General features: G+C 40.3%; 1 protein-coding gene across 1 annotated transcript in view; it reads left to right on the forward strand.

Moving 5' to 3' along the window:
• Positions 1-15,576, forward strand: part of SIM2 (SIM bHLH transcription factor 2) — a 69,924-nt gene that overhangs the window by 35,565 nt on the left and 18,783 nt on the right. Inside the window, exons 4-6 of the mRNA XM_042461024.1 lie at positions 2,171-2,279; positions 8,828-8,913; positions 9,746-9,945. Coding sequence (XP_042316958.1) covers positions 2,171-2,279; positions 8,828-8,913; positions 9,746-9,945 — 395 coding nt within the window. The remainder of the gene's footprint in view (positions 1-2,170; positions 2,280-8,827; positions 8,914-9,745; positions 9,946-15,576) is intronic.

Here is a 15,576-nt window from a genome sequence, read left to right on the forward strand (position 1 = left end):
GTACCTGAAATCTAGCCCCAAGCAGTGGACTGTCTTGTAAGTTAACAAAGGCAGGATATCCTTTCCCAGGAATCAACAATGGGATTCTGGACTGGTCGATGGCTTAATTTTAGTGTGACAAAAGCAGCATTTGGATCAGGACAACCCCAGGGTGACTGGACATGATGAGGTGGCTGGAACATGGCAGGGGGCAGGCAGAGAGGTTGGCTTATTTCTTTGAGTGCAAGAAGATCCTTTGTCTCAAGGTGCACAAGGAAATGCAAAATGATTTGGGGAACAGAAGGAGCACTTAGTACATCCTTTTAGCTTTGATTGTATTATTACCTGAATTGTCCAGATGCTTCAGGTCTTGCTCCTTTTCTCCTGGGAACCTGACTAGTGTTTTTAAAGGGCATTGTGATCTCTCAAGAACATGTTGGCTCCAGATATGAAAAATAGAGGTGCAGGGAATGCTAACACAACCACAGACAACTTGAAAGTTGCTGGGTGTATTTATGTTCCTGATGATTACTTAATAGATATATAATATATACAAACAGTTACTGACTGTGAAACTCCTGACAAAGGAAGTCAGGCTGCCCTCATCCCTTTTGCACTTCCCAGATAGGTGAAACTGCATTATCTCTCATGATCTTAATTCTTAAAACCAGAAATAGCTTACTGTGGCTGTTTTAACTGCCTCTCATTTTAAAATTGTTTTAAATATATTGTTTTAGTCTGTTTTTAATGTTTTAATTTATGTCTTTAATTTTGGAAATATTTTTTATCTGCTGTATGTTGCCTCGGGGCCCTAAGAGGTTGCGAGGTGATGGATAAATGCTTGAAATAATTTAATTCACTCACTTATGTTTTAATGTTTTATCTTTGAGGCTAGCCTCATCATCACAATAAATATTATCTTGTGAAAATCATGGCTAACATTTTGCTACCTTGTTGGTAATGTGATTCTGTGTCAAAATGGCCATCATTAGGGAAAACAAATCCAATGTTTGGCCAATTAACAGATAATCTTGAGTATCTGTTCAATGATCTTGAACCAAAGTTTTAAAATGTCTGGTCTAGAATTAATAAACACCACTAGGAGAAACAAATCTTTTAATCTACTGCTGTGTGGAAGTAAGTTCCACTGGGCCACTTAAGTATCTTAAGATATCTGTAAGATTGGCACACAGAGAGAGAATAATTTACATCTCCATTGCTGGGCTTGTGAGTGAGTAAGGTAGCAATACTAAACAACCAAAGATGACACCATTGATTGTAAATATGGGGTTTAGGCAAACCTCCTTGTAGCAATTAAGCTTGTATAGAGTAGAGAGATGCAAACTTAGATGCTAAAATTTCATATATTCAGGTTGTATTCAAGTGATCCTCCAAATCAGAGTAGAGAGTTTTGGACCATTTACCACCACCCCCACATACACCTGATGTGCTTCAGGTCACCCAGCAAACTGAAAGTGACTGGTAAGTCACTTCCAGTGTAACTCTCTCCACCTGCTTTTTGTACTAAAACAAGATGTTGGGGGACAGAGGAGAAGGCATGTGTCCTTTTTCTATCCAGGGGGTGAGGGGTTGGGAATGGAGAATTGAGGGAGCGGGTTCTGAATTTGCAAAAATGGGCCATGTAATTGCCATCAGTGCTCCAAATTTTGCCTTGGAATAAAGCCATAAAAGAGTTCCTTCTCCTCTCACCTCTTCCCTCTTCCTGTGCATATGCTTTCATAGATTACTTTTTAATCTAACCTACAGACAGACAAAATAAGCCCCCCAAAATCCCAGCTAGTATACCCAATGGCAAGGAATGCCTCAAGTTGTAATTCAACAATGTCTAGAGTGTTTCACTTTGCCCTCCCTGTTTGAATAAAACCTGGCGGTGATGATTGTAGTGGTGGTATGCCTTCAAATTGTTTCTAATTTAGGACGAACCTAAGGCAAATCGATCACTAGGTTTTCTTGGCAATTTTTGTTTAGAGGGCGTTTGCCATTGCCTTCCTCTGAAGCTAAGAGAATGTGACTTGCCCAGTGTGGTATGTGTAAATCATTTATACACTGGTGTGAGATCTCATGATATAGGGAGGATATAAATGTTTTAATAAATAAATAAACAAATCTCTGAAGAACGAGATAGAAAAATTCAGGATGACTTTTTTTTTTCAAACTGTCTTCTTCACAGGTGGAACTCACTGGTAATAGTATTTATGAGTATATACACCCATCAGACCATGATGAAATGACAGCAGTCTTAACAGCTCACCAGCCTCTTCATCCTCATCTTTTGCAAGGTACTTCTATGAGATGTGACAGTGTTTGAATTAAAAAGATGGCAGATAGAAGACTGACTTTGCCATGCTGAATACTTAATCTATTGAAATGAACAAACATAAAGTAGGTACATGACCAAAAACTGTAACACTGATGTAGCATCTTTAATTTCATACTCAAGAAGGTAAAACAGCATGTTATCCAGTTCATGGGGTGGAGAATCAGTGGGGATTATGTTGGACTACAGTCCATTATTCCTTCCTCTTGGTTGTAAGTAAGGAGCCCACCTGAGATGGAATCCAACAGCAACCAGAGAGCTACAGGTTCCCCATACATAACCTAGCTGAAGGGATTCCTCTTCTTCATTTGTAGGCCAAATGTACAAAGTATAAAAGGGCTTTGCTATGCAGAGCAATTATATATGTGTGTGTGTGTGTGTGTGTGTGTGTGTGTGTACACACACACACACACACACACACACACTCGGCCCTTCTTATACACAGATTTTTTTTTACACTGATTCAAGCATCCACGGTTTGAAAATATTCAAAAAAAGTATAAATTTCAAATATCAAACCTTGATTTTCCATTTTTTTATAAGGGACACCAGTTTGCTATGTCATTATATTTAATGGGACTTGAGCATCCATGGATTTTGTTATACACGGGGGATCTTGGAACCAAATCCCAGCGTATAACAAGGGTCCACTGTAGTATGGAGTTGTAAAAATGATTTATGACTACTTGGTAACTAACAACACATGAACATCTTGTGGGTCTGTGTGATCTTTGTTCAAAACACATGACAAATAGGAGACAACAAGGAAGACTGATTCACCATAGGGATGAATCTTGGTTGCATGAACCAAAGCATATTCATTAACTACATTCATTCTCCTTGAGTGAAATGTCCCTTGCAGTTAGTTCCCCACCTGGAGAGACTTTCATCTATTGTCACTAGTTTATGAAATGCATTCCCCTGTTCACATTTTTGTTCTGAAGCCACCATTCTAAGTCTTGCTTCAGAGACTGGGAAGACTCATTTTGTAATCATGTGTCCATATAATCACCATCTGATGCAGTAGGAGAAGCTGTTGCAACAATCTTGCCCATGGTGTTAATTGGATTGTTCAAATTAGAAATCCTAGAATTCTTGCCAGATGTATTATGTCTGCAGACTTCATTGTGAAAAACTATTTCACTTCTTTCCATCTTCCTTCAAGTGATAGGAACAGGCTTCTCTTCAGTGTCTATCAGTGCACCTAAATGTGTCAGTGACGTTGTTGGTTCCAGATGGCTTTTCTCATAGTTCACCATGAACCCATGTTTCTGTAAAATGTGTATTGTCATCTGCAAATTACTTTTGGTCACCTCTCTGCTTCTAGCCTTCATCAAGATGTCATCCAAGACGTAAAGAGCTGAACTCCTTTCTTTCTGAGATTTGCTGTTAGTAGAATCAACACTTTGGTGAAGTCCCTGGGAGCTGAAACCAGACCAAATGGAAGTGCTTTCCATTTGAAGTCAAAGATATTTCCTGCATAGGGGCCATAGAAATGTGCAAATATGCTTTTAAATCAACTGAAACCAACCACTAATTTTTCCTGGAAATTTCCCATTTGTTTGTAAAGTTTCCATGTTAAACCTCTGATAAATTCATGCAATAATTTTAGATCTAACAAAGGTCTGTTAGTCTCATTGCTTTTTGGCACTGTGAAAAAAATGGAATATTTTCCTTTGAATTTCTGCATTGAAGAAACCTTCACTATAGACCCAATTTGCAGGAGATTATATATTTCTTTGCATACTATGTCCTGTTTTTCCTTGTTTTTGGAAACAGGTGAGGGAAGGTATCTGTTGCTGGGTTTTTAAAAAAACCAAACAAAAAAAAAACCACCTGTATGCCTGAAAAACCTCTTGAATTACCCAACAATCCGTTGTCAACTATCCAAGTCCATCCAAAATGTAGCAACCTTGCTCACATTGGAGTATTCTCCATGCCACAGCATTGCTGTTGGCCACCCCTAGTGGAATATCTTGCTTCCCTTCTTGCTGCTCGAATCCTTGACTTTTATATTGAAACCTATTCCTGTTCCACTGGTTCCTGCTACGGTTGTAGACATTCAGTCTATTGTAACCTCTTGCACCTCGAAAGGAAGAGAAAGGTTTTCCTATCCAATTTCTTTCTTTGTATGATAGGCATTACTTGCTTTTTATCCTTACTCTCTATCAAAAATTCCCATGGCTTTTCCCCTGAATGGTGGTTTCCCTTTAAATGGCATATATGCCAAATTATTTCTCAGTTTTTGTTCTGCTGTCCAGTGATATAGCCAAAGTGCTCTATGTGCTACTGTGGTGGTTGTAATAAGCCTCACTACAAATGTTGCTGAATCATGCCCTACACTGCAATATATTGCAAGACTGCCTGAATTCTGCTTAGAACCTTTAAGGAATGCCTGATTCTTTCCGGAGAGTCTAAAATATCTTGTACTCAGAGTGCAGCTGGCCTAGCAAACATTGATGTTGTAATGGAGTATCTAACTACTAAGGCTTTGTGAGCTTTCTTTGCACTCCCTTTGCTCTTCTACGTCTTTCAGAACTGTGTCCCCTCCTTGGAAACAGTGGCCCCCAAAATAAACACCACAATAATCTTTTATTATTTAATGGTATGTCCATTCTAAGTCTATTACTTACCTAGACCTCTCCAGCAAAGGAATTTCTACTGACTTTGGCAATTACCTTTTTAAAACATGCTATTCGATAGACATTCCTTCCTTCCTTATTATCACCCTGTGATCCATTTTGGCCCACTGCTAAGCCTAATCATAGAGTTGAAAGAGACCACAAGGGCTGGAGATTGGATTGGTTGGCCCTTGTCACTTTTGTAGGTTTTTAATTGTACTAAGCTTAAAATGTAGGTCACTTTGAGTCTGAGTTTTGGGGGGAATGCAGGATAGAAATATAATAATAATAATATATAAATAAATATAAATATAATGATATCTATAGTACTAAGCGATTTCTCTAGAGGTGCATAATGTCTGTGGGTAGAAGATAGGAAGTATGATGTCTTGGTTTGGAAGAAACTAAGATGTTACCTTAGGCAGAAATGAAATATTGGAACAGAGGACAACCTTTGGAACAGAGGACAACCTTATCGAGAACAAATCTATCGTCCCTAGCAGCAAGAGGTTCAAATGGCCTTGCCACCAGTTGTGAAAGTACCGACAATGACAAGGGCAGTTTGTGAATGCATGGAAAGAAAAACAGGCTTCAGACACATGGAGGCATTATTTATGTCTTTCCATTCTAAAACTTTGAGAAATAAGGTATTGAAGCAAATTATTGCTTGATGGTTGAAAGTGTGAATCATCTTATACTACAGTTATCCCAGGGTGCCATAAGCAAAGCATGTGTGGCTGCATTCAACTTGCTCTGAGAATGAGACATTGATGCTTACCATGAATATTCATTCTTAGATGGCAGGAGGAGCAATCCACCCCAACCCAATTTGTGGGTACACCAAAATAAATAAATAAACCACACACACAATACGTATTAGGTTATTAAGCAAGGCTTTAGAAAAAACTAATGGAGCAGGAAAAGGGATTCAACATGCCATCAATTCATATGCATAAATGAACACACACAAACATGTAATCATTCAAAACACTTTCCAGTGCCTTCAGCCTAACAGATCCTGTCCCAAAGCAAAAAAGGAGCATCTCCCTGCCCCTGCAGTTTTTAGCAAGTGGTTGGGCACACTGAGACTGAAAACACCAAAACAGCTCCAGTTCAACTGCAACTCAAATTTTGTCCATTGTGCTGTTTGGCTGCTGTGCTTCCAGGCTGCTCTAATCTGCATTCCCTTCCCATTTATAGCCCCCAGAGCATGCATCTTGCTCCCTGGCTGCTTAAAAAGGCTGCTTAAAAAACAACACCTCCTCTCTCTGTGTCTCAATTCCACAGTAGGAGAATTGCACCATATGGCTGGCCTGTTCCTGAGCTTGTACTACTTGCTGGCTTTTTTTGTTTTATAGAATATGTCACCTTGGGAGTTCAGACTAAAGAACAGGAATAAAAATGAGAGAGGGAGCGCAACACTGATGTGGAAGAGTTTGTTTTGGAACAATTTGTAGCTTTCAGATATTTAAATTTATTTTTAACATGAAACTATTCTCTGGTTCTTAATTACAGTATTTATCATTTTATCACCAGGAAAATTAGTGGCATGACGGGAGATGGACATCACTGTTTTCCACATGGTTACATATTCAGACTTAGACCCATTTATACATTTAGACAGTAGAGAGCCTCAAAAGTGTTATGGAGGAGTAGCCTGAGCCCTAATGCTTCAATATGCAAAGAGCTTCTGCTGTAAACTGGGCTCTCAGGATAGGTGCTTAACTGTACAAACATACCCTGATTTGTTTGTTGTTGTTTTTGAAAGGAGAGAATTATGTGAATATGGTCTAATAATCAAAAGTACTGGTGGATCATCTGTTCCACAAAGGAAGCTATCACACAGTTGCAAAGCCAACTTAGCTAAAGGAGCATACAGTACTTTTTGTTTTAGTATTGATTTTGGGGCTCTAATCCTGCCCATATGTACGTGGGAGTAAGTCTCATTAAACACATTGTGACTTCTTTTCAAGTAAGGAATAACAAGATTGCACTGGGAGTTACCTGAAGAACCCAAAGCAGTCTAGTTTGTAAATATCTAGGTGGCAACAGTGATTAGTAGGAGCCAACATGCGTTTTTCAACTACAAATCAAGCCAGGCTAATCTTATATCTTCCTTTGGGGGATGAGGTGGGTGTGTCAGGAATGATATAGATATCATTTATTTCAATTTCAGCAAAGCATTTGATAAAATCACCCAAGATATTTTGATTAGCAAACTGATTAAACGTAGAATAGGTGGGGAAACTGTTTTCTGAGAGTCATCGTCAATGGCTGAGCTTCAAACTGGAGGGAAATATTTTTATCAATGACTTTGATGATGGATTAGAGGGAAACATTATCAAATTTGTAGATGATACAAAATTGGGAGGGGTAGCTAGCACATTTGAAGATAGGAACACAATTCAAAATTAACTTGGTAAACTAAAACACTGGGCTGAAACTAATAGAATGAATTAAAAACAAAACAAAAGCAAGATCCTTCATTAAGGCCACAAAAACTAAATGCATACTGATAGGATGGTGTATTCTTGGCTTAACAGCAGTACATGTAAAAAGAACATCCATATGCGCCGAGCCCTACTAACGGTGCCATTACATCACAAGGCTGCGGCTCGGTGCACATGGGGTGCAGCCTTGTGACATAAGGGTGCCCGACGCCCAAACAGCTCTAGGTGGAAGAGCCATCATAGCAGGGCTGCATCGCAGCCCTTATGACAGTGCAAAAAAGGAGCCGCCTAGAATGGCTCCTTTTAGACAGTGTGTTTGTGCTGCAGCACTCAGGGCAAAGATGGGCAGCACAGAGCTGCCCATCTGTACTGCCCCTTAGTCTGCATTAATGGACTAGAACCATAGTTTCCAAGGCAAGGGAAGTAATAGTCTCACTATATTCTGCACTAGTCAGGCCTTATCTGGAGTACTGTGCAGTTCTGGGCACCTCATTTTAGGAAAGATATAGACAAGTTGGAGCAAGTTCAGAGAAGAGCAGCAAGGATGATAAGTGGTATGGAGAGCAAAACATATGAGCTAGGCATGTTCAGCTTGGTGAAGAGAAAACAGAGGAGTGACATGATTGCTCTCTTTAGAGATCTAAAGGGCTGTTGAAGAGAGGAGATTGAAGCTTTGTTCTCTGCTGCCTGGTTTTAAGTTAAAAGAGGGTAGGTTTCAGTTGAACATTAGAAGAAAATTCTTGTGTTAGAATTCAATTTGATAATAGAACCAGTTAACTAGAGAGATGGTGGAACCTCTTTCTCTGGATATCTTTAGAAAGATGCTGTCCAAAAAGAGCTGGGGATACTTTAGCTGGATTGGTCTATGGGGCCCCTTCCAGCTCTATAGATGGATAAGTGTTGTAGTCCAATTAATTTCATGATAGGTGGCAACATTCTGTTATCACTTCATTAAAATGTTTATTTATTAATTAAAATATTAAAGTGCTCTTTATTTATACAGCCCATTCATACACTAGGGTAGTATACCACAAGCATGCCAAAACTTTTCCTACTACAGTCTCCCCTCTGTTTTCATGGACTTGATATCTGTGGTTTTGATTATTTATGGAGGAGTGACCTCCATTAAAGTGAATGGTGCACACGCCCGTGACACATGCACATGGCCATACGCAGGAGCACGCGGCCATTCAAAGCTATGAGGCCCGAATGTATGCGAATTTCCAAATTCATGGGGAACGGATCTCCCGCGAATTCAGAGGGAGGACTGTACTACAAAACAAACAGTAAAACAGTAAAGAATGACTTAATGCTGTCTTTTCTAAAGGTATTTTTAAAATTATGGACATTTTATTTTCATAGTGACATTTAAAAGCCTCTTAAAATGGCAAAATTAATAATGAGAATAGTCTTGATACATTTGTATATGTTTTTTTCAGAGTATGAAATAGAAAGATCTTTTTTTCTGCGCATGAAGTGTGTCTTGGCCAAGAGGAATGCAGGACTGACATGTAGTGGTTACAAGGTAAAGTGCTTATATTCACCATATTTATAGAATGACAGATTGTGCAATTGAAATCTTAAACATGTATTTCACAGTAATGGAGATACCTGTCAGTGAATGATGGTAGGTTCACTTCCTAGCAACTCCAGTTAGAAGATCAGTTAGCAGGTGATAGGAAAGACCTCTGCAGTACCCCAGAGAAAAGCTGCTAGTTAGAGCATAGACATTCCTGGATAGGCACAACAAATAATCATACCTGTTCAGAGAGAGTTTACAGGAGTCTCTGTGGTGGGTTTTTATAAAAAACGGTTTTGCTATTCTGTTTTACATTAGTGTGTGACAGTCTGTTACTTGAACATGTGCCGTTTAAACCATCCTGAGAGCTTTGCTCTGGAGCAGCATAGAAATTAGATATTGTTTGACTGGTAAAGGCCAGTGAAACCTTTCCGTCTCTTTAACTAATTAGCAGTATAGCGGAGACACCCCTCCACTCTGTTTTCCCTGATATCCCTCAGACAAGCTCTTCTTATGCTTGTATTTTACTCCCCTCCCTTATAATAAAATATATTGGGGAAGCCAATGTGAAATAAGAAGCTACAAATATAAGATCATTGCAGTCTGATGTCAAGTTTATTATTGTATAGGTTTGACTACATACCTTACCTAGACTACATACCATACCTCTGCTGACAAATTAATCATTGCTTAGCCAAAAAAAAAAAAAAAAGGCTAATTTTAGAAGGGCGAAAAATCCTTGTGTGGGGATAGATGGGGTAGAGAGTACTGTGATGAGACAATCTTGATGTCTCTGTTTTTCCCTTCATAATTTTTTTTCTTTCCCCCATCACACTAGGTGATTCATTGCAGCGGCTATTTGAAGATACGACAGTACATGCTGGATATGTCGTTGTATGATACCTGTTACCAAATTGTTGGTCTGGTTGCTGTAGGTCAATCATTACCTCCCAGTGCAATCACAGAGATCAAACTTCATAGTAATATGTTTATGTTCAGAGCAAGCCTGGACCTAAAACTAATATTCCTGGATTCTAGGTAAGTAAAATTAAGATTTACTCTAAATCACATGGGTTTTCTTTTTCAAAAGAAATAATAATACATGGGGGGGGGTGAAAGTACCTCTTATGCTTATAATTTGAACATTGAGTAAAAAGAGACTACACATATCACTATGAAAATGAAATATTATTTTATCTTCAATATCATGGAAGTAAGCTGGAGTAGTTCCAAAAATTCTTCTTGTCATTTGTTCTTAAGACTATAGTTTTAAGGATTGGACAGTGGCTTGGTTGGAAGTATGTTATAGGAATTACAGTTTAAAGAGACATTTGTAACAGGTTACATGCTTTAAATATAATGAGAGTATGTTCTGGTGGATAGCACTGGATTTTGAAGATACCAGCCATGACAAGGTTTAAAGTGAAGCTAAAATGTATTAGCCCCCATAAGGACTACTGCAGATCCTTCTTTACAAATTGTAAAACATTCAGTATTAATCTAAAATACTGCCAAAGACATTTGCTGGTATCTGATTTCAGTATATTTGACAGTATTTCATAGTTGATATTGTAATGTTTGGTATTTGATAGTACTTACACTTGATACTGGTCATACAAATTAAAGTTTCCTGTAACAACAGTGAAGTGAAAATGGAGTGGCAACCAAACTGATTGCTAAGGTCTTAGAGTTGAGAGACTGGATGGTGTCTGTACTCTGTGGAATTAGAATATTCTGTCTGCAGATGACCTTTCTCTTGATGTTTAACTATGTAAACAGCAATTCTAACAGAAACTTTAAAAATATCCCCAGCTGAGGTAAGAGTTAACAAGGTAACGCAAATGTAGAACTTCTAGAAAAGAGCTGAAAGGTTTGTGAGGGAGTGGACCCATTTGTGTTCTTGTTTTTGTCTCTTTCTCTTCATGTCTTCAAAAAGAGGTCAAAAGCCTGAAATAAGTCCTATCTATGTCCCGCTATTAAAATGCCCCCAAAATTGAAGCTGCTATCAGGACAGAAATGGTAGAAGAAAATCAGTGCTCTTAGCAATATTTGGGTTCAGTTTCTCAGTTAATTTTAACACTTATTACAAATGGGAGGAAAGTAGTTCAACATAATGTTTTTATAGTTACCTGTACTGTACATTAAACTTTTTCAGTAGTGGACTGAGGTTTAATATACTTTTTAATATACTCAATATAATTTACTGCATACAAAGTCAGGAAAGAGTGTTTGGATCTTATTCATGGCAGTCTGCAATTAGAAGATGAAACTGTAATCTCTTATTATGATTAAACAGTGACTCATCTTCTTTGGTAATAACTGTTGCTAAGAAAAGTATAAGGTAGAAAACAAAATAGATTGTGTGTATAGCTTTAGCATGCAGCTCCCTAAATAGATGATCTGGATTATTTTTAACAGCCAATGAAGATAAAATAACTTTGTTTTCTAGTTGGGTCAATAATATGATAGCCTAACATGGATTTACACACATGACTTAGTGAGATTGCAATGGAAGATGAAACACTGAGAATGGAGTGTCCATATAATGGACACTCACTCACTGCAAAGAACTGCAAACAAACAGATTGCTTACCTGTAACTGTGGCTCTTCAAGTGGTCACCTGTGAACTCACTTGTGTGAATTGTTCTGTGCCTGCATGGAGCCTGCTCAGGAACTTCTAAAGCTAAACAGAGTGATTATGGGCAGTAATCCTGTCCTCTCTCCAACATGCACATGTTGGAATTTCCACTCTTTCCTTCAGTTCCTTTATGTCACAGTGTGCAGGAGTAAAAGCAGTGAGGCCAAACAGCCACATGGGGAGGGGGACAGGTTGTGTGAGTTCATAGATGACCACTTGGAGAACCACAGTTACGGGTAAGGAACCTGTTCTTCTTCTTGATAGCATACCAAAGAGTGAACTGCCTGCCCCCCCCCCCCCCATTAGCTTCTTTGTGTGCCCTCGTGTTCAAACTGTTGCATCCAGAGTGCTGCTTTGCAAATGTCATGTAAAGAGATGCTGGCAAGTAAAATTGTGGATTTAACCAAAGCCCTGGTGGAGAAGCTTTATAAGGCCCAAGGCAAAGGTCTTTTGGCAGCTTCATAAGAAAGGGGTGGAAGTCACCCCTTTAGAGATATATTGAGCTGAGGCTGGGTGTGTCTCACAAGGGCTTCAGCAGATGAGAAATCTGTTGGTCTGGTGGAGACCTTTATCCTGGTCCAAGTAGAAGGCCAAGACACACCTCACATTGGAAAGAACACCAGTGGTATCACATCTTGATTGAGATGGAATGCTGACTCTAACTTAGGGAGAAAGGTGATGTCAGGATGAAGGACCTTGTTGTTTTTGTGAGAGAAAAAACAGTGGGTAATGATGGAAAGTTGCTAATTCACCTGTCTGTTGGCCTGACACAATCATCACAAGGAAGCCCTTTCTGAAAAACAGAAGATGTAGGTGGCAAGTAGTCCTTGTTCAACCAGCCTGCCAATGGCAGCATTCAGGTCCACTTGCAAATTGCAAGAAGGCACCAGTGGTGGTCAGGGGTATACAAGTGGGAGAATGATCCTCAACTTGGATGTTGCAGGAGGTGGAACGTTTATCACGGAGATACAGTAAGAATGCCTTCTACTTGTAGAAGCTGGATCTTCTTGTGGAAGGTTTCTTAGAGGCCTCTATGAGACCAAACATTCACTCAGTGTGGTTTTTGGGGTAGATAAGCAAGGTTGTCAGGTTAGTGTGCAAAGATCCAGTTGTCCTCTCATATATGTTAGATTAGGTCTGGGCAGTCCAGAATGCACTTGTAACAATGTTTGGTCAGGCACATTTAGGCCACAATGGTATTATCAGAATATTTTGCTATAACCCTCACTAGGAGAGGGAATGTGTAAAGCAGGGTGGAGTGTCCTATACCCCCTCCCAAGCAGAATTTTCTGCAGTGGGCATTTTCTTTCATGGTGAAAACATTGGGTACCCCAGTGGTCAAACATTAGGTGAAGCACACATGGTGCTAGAATCCACTCATGTGGCACTGTGGAGGTAGAGCTTACACTAACTGTTGTTCTTGTTCCCTGGGAGCTACATGGCCAGAGGACGGATGTCTCTGTGTGTACACCAAGTGCAGAGGTGTATCATGAGATCAAGTAGGGTGCTTAAGTGAATCTCTCCCTGCTTTTTAAGATGATACATGACAGAGGTATTGTCTAGACCAGCAGTTCCCAACCTGTGCTTCAAAGAGCCCTTAGGGCTCCCTGTACACTTCCCAGGTTCTCCGTGGCTGCTCCAGGAAAATGAAAGAAATAAAAATTGAATGAAATGAAAGAATAAGAAACAAAAAGTAAGACTACTCCCAAAAACCATTAATTTGTAAGACATAGGGTGGGCCTCTTAGGGACTCCACCATAGAAACTGAATCTAAAAAGGGCTCCGTGAGTCAAAAAGGTTGGGAACCCCTGGTCTTGACACTTGTACAACTTGTTGCAATAGGGGATTCTAAATTCAAAACAGTTTGATGACAGCTAGCATGTCTAACTCATTGATGTGTCTGAGATATTTGAGGCACTCAGAAGGTGAAATGAGTGGCGTAGTGTCTGGAGGTGACCATATGCTAAGTTGCCAGCCTCTGTGCTTCCACATTACAGCCTAAAGCAATCCTATGGTCCTCCTCAGGTAATTTAAAGAGGAGAAGGGCCATGCTTTCTCAGAGTTCCTGCTGAGAATCTCCCATACAGGCTTAATAATTCATGATGCAGAAGGAAAGGACAGCAATAGAGTACACCTTCCAGCAGATGATGTTGAGCTAGCAATCCTCCTTATCTGAAGGGTCAAAATATTGTTTATCTCTGCCTAGGTACTTCAAAAGAAAAAAACACAGTTGTCTTCCTGGATCCAATAGAGGTTTTCCACTTGACAAGATGTAGACAGGACTGAGGATGGATTCTGCCAGGATTGGTCTGCTACCTCATAGACTAAAGGTAGCATTGAGATCAGGAGTAGAGGCTCAACTTTGTCTTGAACTCTCTGGAAAAAATGGGTCTACTGCTGGTGGAAGAGAGACTTTTCCCATGAAACAAACTACTGTGGCCATACGTAGTAGCTGATAGGACTGAATATCTTCTGATGGTGAAAAGAGATGTACAGTCTGTTGACTGCCACATCTGGGGGGATGGACAAGGGTCCCTCAGATTCACCTGAGGAATTTGAGGATTAATAGTCAGTGTCATTGGATTCATGAATGTCCTGAGCAATTACTTTCAGATCAAAGAAGGAGGTGGTGGTGCAAAACTTAGGGGCTCGACAGACCGGCACTTTGTGCCAGCCTGTACACACAGTAAGGGCTGAGCATCCACATGCTCACAGCCCTTACCGCGCTGCCCGACTGCCATTATGGTGCGCACCCATCCACACAGTGTGCACCATGATGATGCATGCCAGGCACAGCACCCAAATGGTATTGGATGGAAAGGACATCATCATGGCACACCGGCATGCCTATGATGCCCTTTCCAAGGCACAAGAAGAAGCCAGCTAATGGCAGCTTCTTTTCGCGTCCTGCAGAGGCTGGATCACTGCAGCAGTATGTGGTTACCATGGCAACGATCCAGGGCAAAATGGGGCAGCTATAGGTCGCCCGTCTGTAGAGGCCCTGAGTTGTTGATATGAAGACCTTTAGCGGACCAGTGGTAGCCTGGCCTGGAGGATCTATTACTATTGTCGGGTTCAACTGTCTAGCTGAGCACAAAGTTGTTGGCATGAGCATGGTAGTAGTATGAACTGTGGTCATCACAGAAGGAACTAAGGCTTTTGATGGAGTAGACTGCTTTGTTTCAGGAGGCAGGTTTGTAACTGTAGATTGGATGTCTTCATAGATCCTTATTTGAATGTTGAGGATGAGTAGAGTCTCCTGCTGGGCATAACAATGGTTGAAAGGGCCTCATTGGATTGGAGATTTAGTATAAATAGATTGCTTATCTGCAACAAAGTTCTTTTGACAAGAACCTTGGCCCACTCCTCATGGCCACACATGCCCTAAACCTTCTAAAGTAGGGCAAAGTTCTTGCCAAAAGCCACTCAGCTCTGGAACATTCTAGTTATTCTTTACAAGTGCAAATTCATGTGAAAGGCACATAAACCAAGAACAAGAATCCAGTGATACATTGTTGTCACCAGGTGCATTGGTGGAAAGTGGCAGGGGTTCCAGTAGTGCCACGTCAAGCCATGGTGAGATCATCCACAGGAAACAGAGAACCTGGGAAGCCTTCACAGGATTGAGACTGATACTGGCAAAACCTGTCCCTCAGAGAAAATGATGAAGAATGTCTTGATCGCAGAGTGGGTGGACTGAAGTGTTGACCCATGGGGAATATGCAGGAGAGTGAGTCCAAGAATGCCCTGATGGAGTATGAGAATTGCCCCTATATGTGCTTCATGGAAATGCTCCCCCTGAGGTTTTTAGGGTGGGAAAGAAATCTAAGGCCCCATACAGATAGGCCAAAATAAAGCTGCTTCGAGTCACTTTGGAGGTATGCTGTTTAAATGATGCATGTGGACTAAGAGTCTGGAAGTTGCAGCAAAACAGTGCTCCAGTCCTTAGGGCTGGATCGTGGCATTGGTGTGGCTTCTGGTGTCTTAAGACGCATGCATCATTTAAACAGCATACCTCCAAAGTGACCCG

The sequence above is a fragment of the Sceloporus undulatus genome, chromosome 3 (genome assembly GCF_019175285.1).
Source record: "Sceloporus undulatus isolate JIND9_A2432 ecotype Alabama chromosome 3, SceUnd_v1.1, whole genome shotgun sequence".
NCBI lineage: Eukaryota > Metazoa > Chordata > Lepidosauria > Squamata > Phrynosomatidae > Sceloporus > Sceloporus undulatus.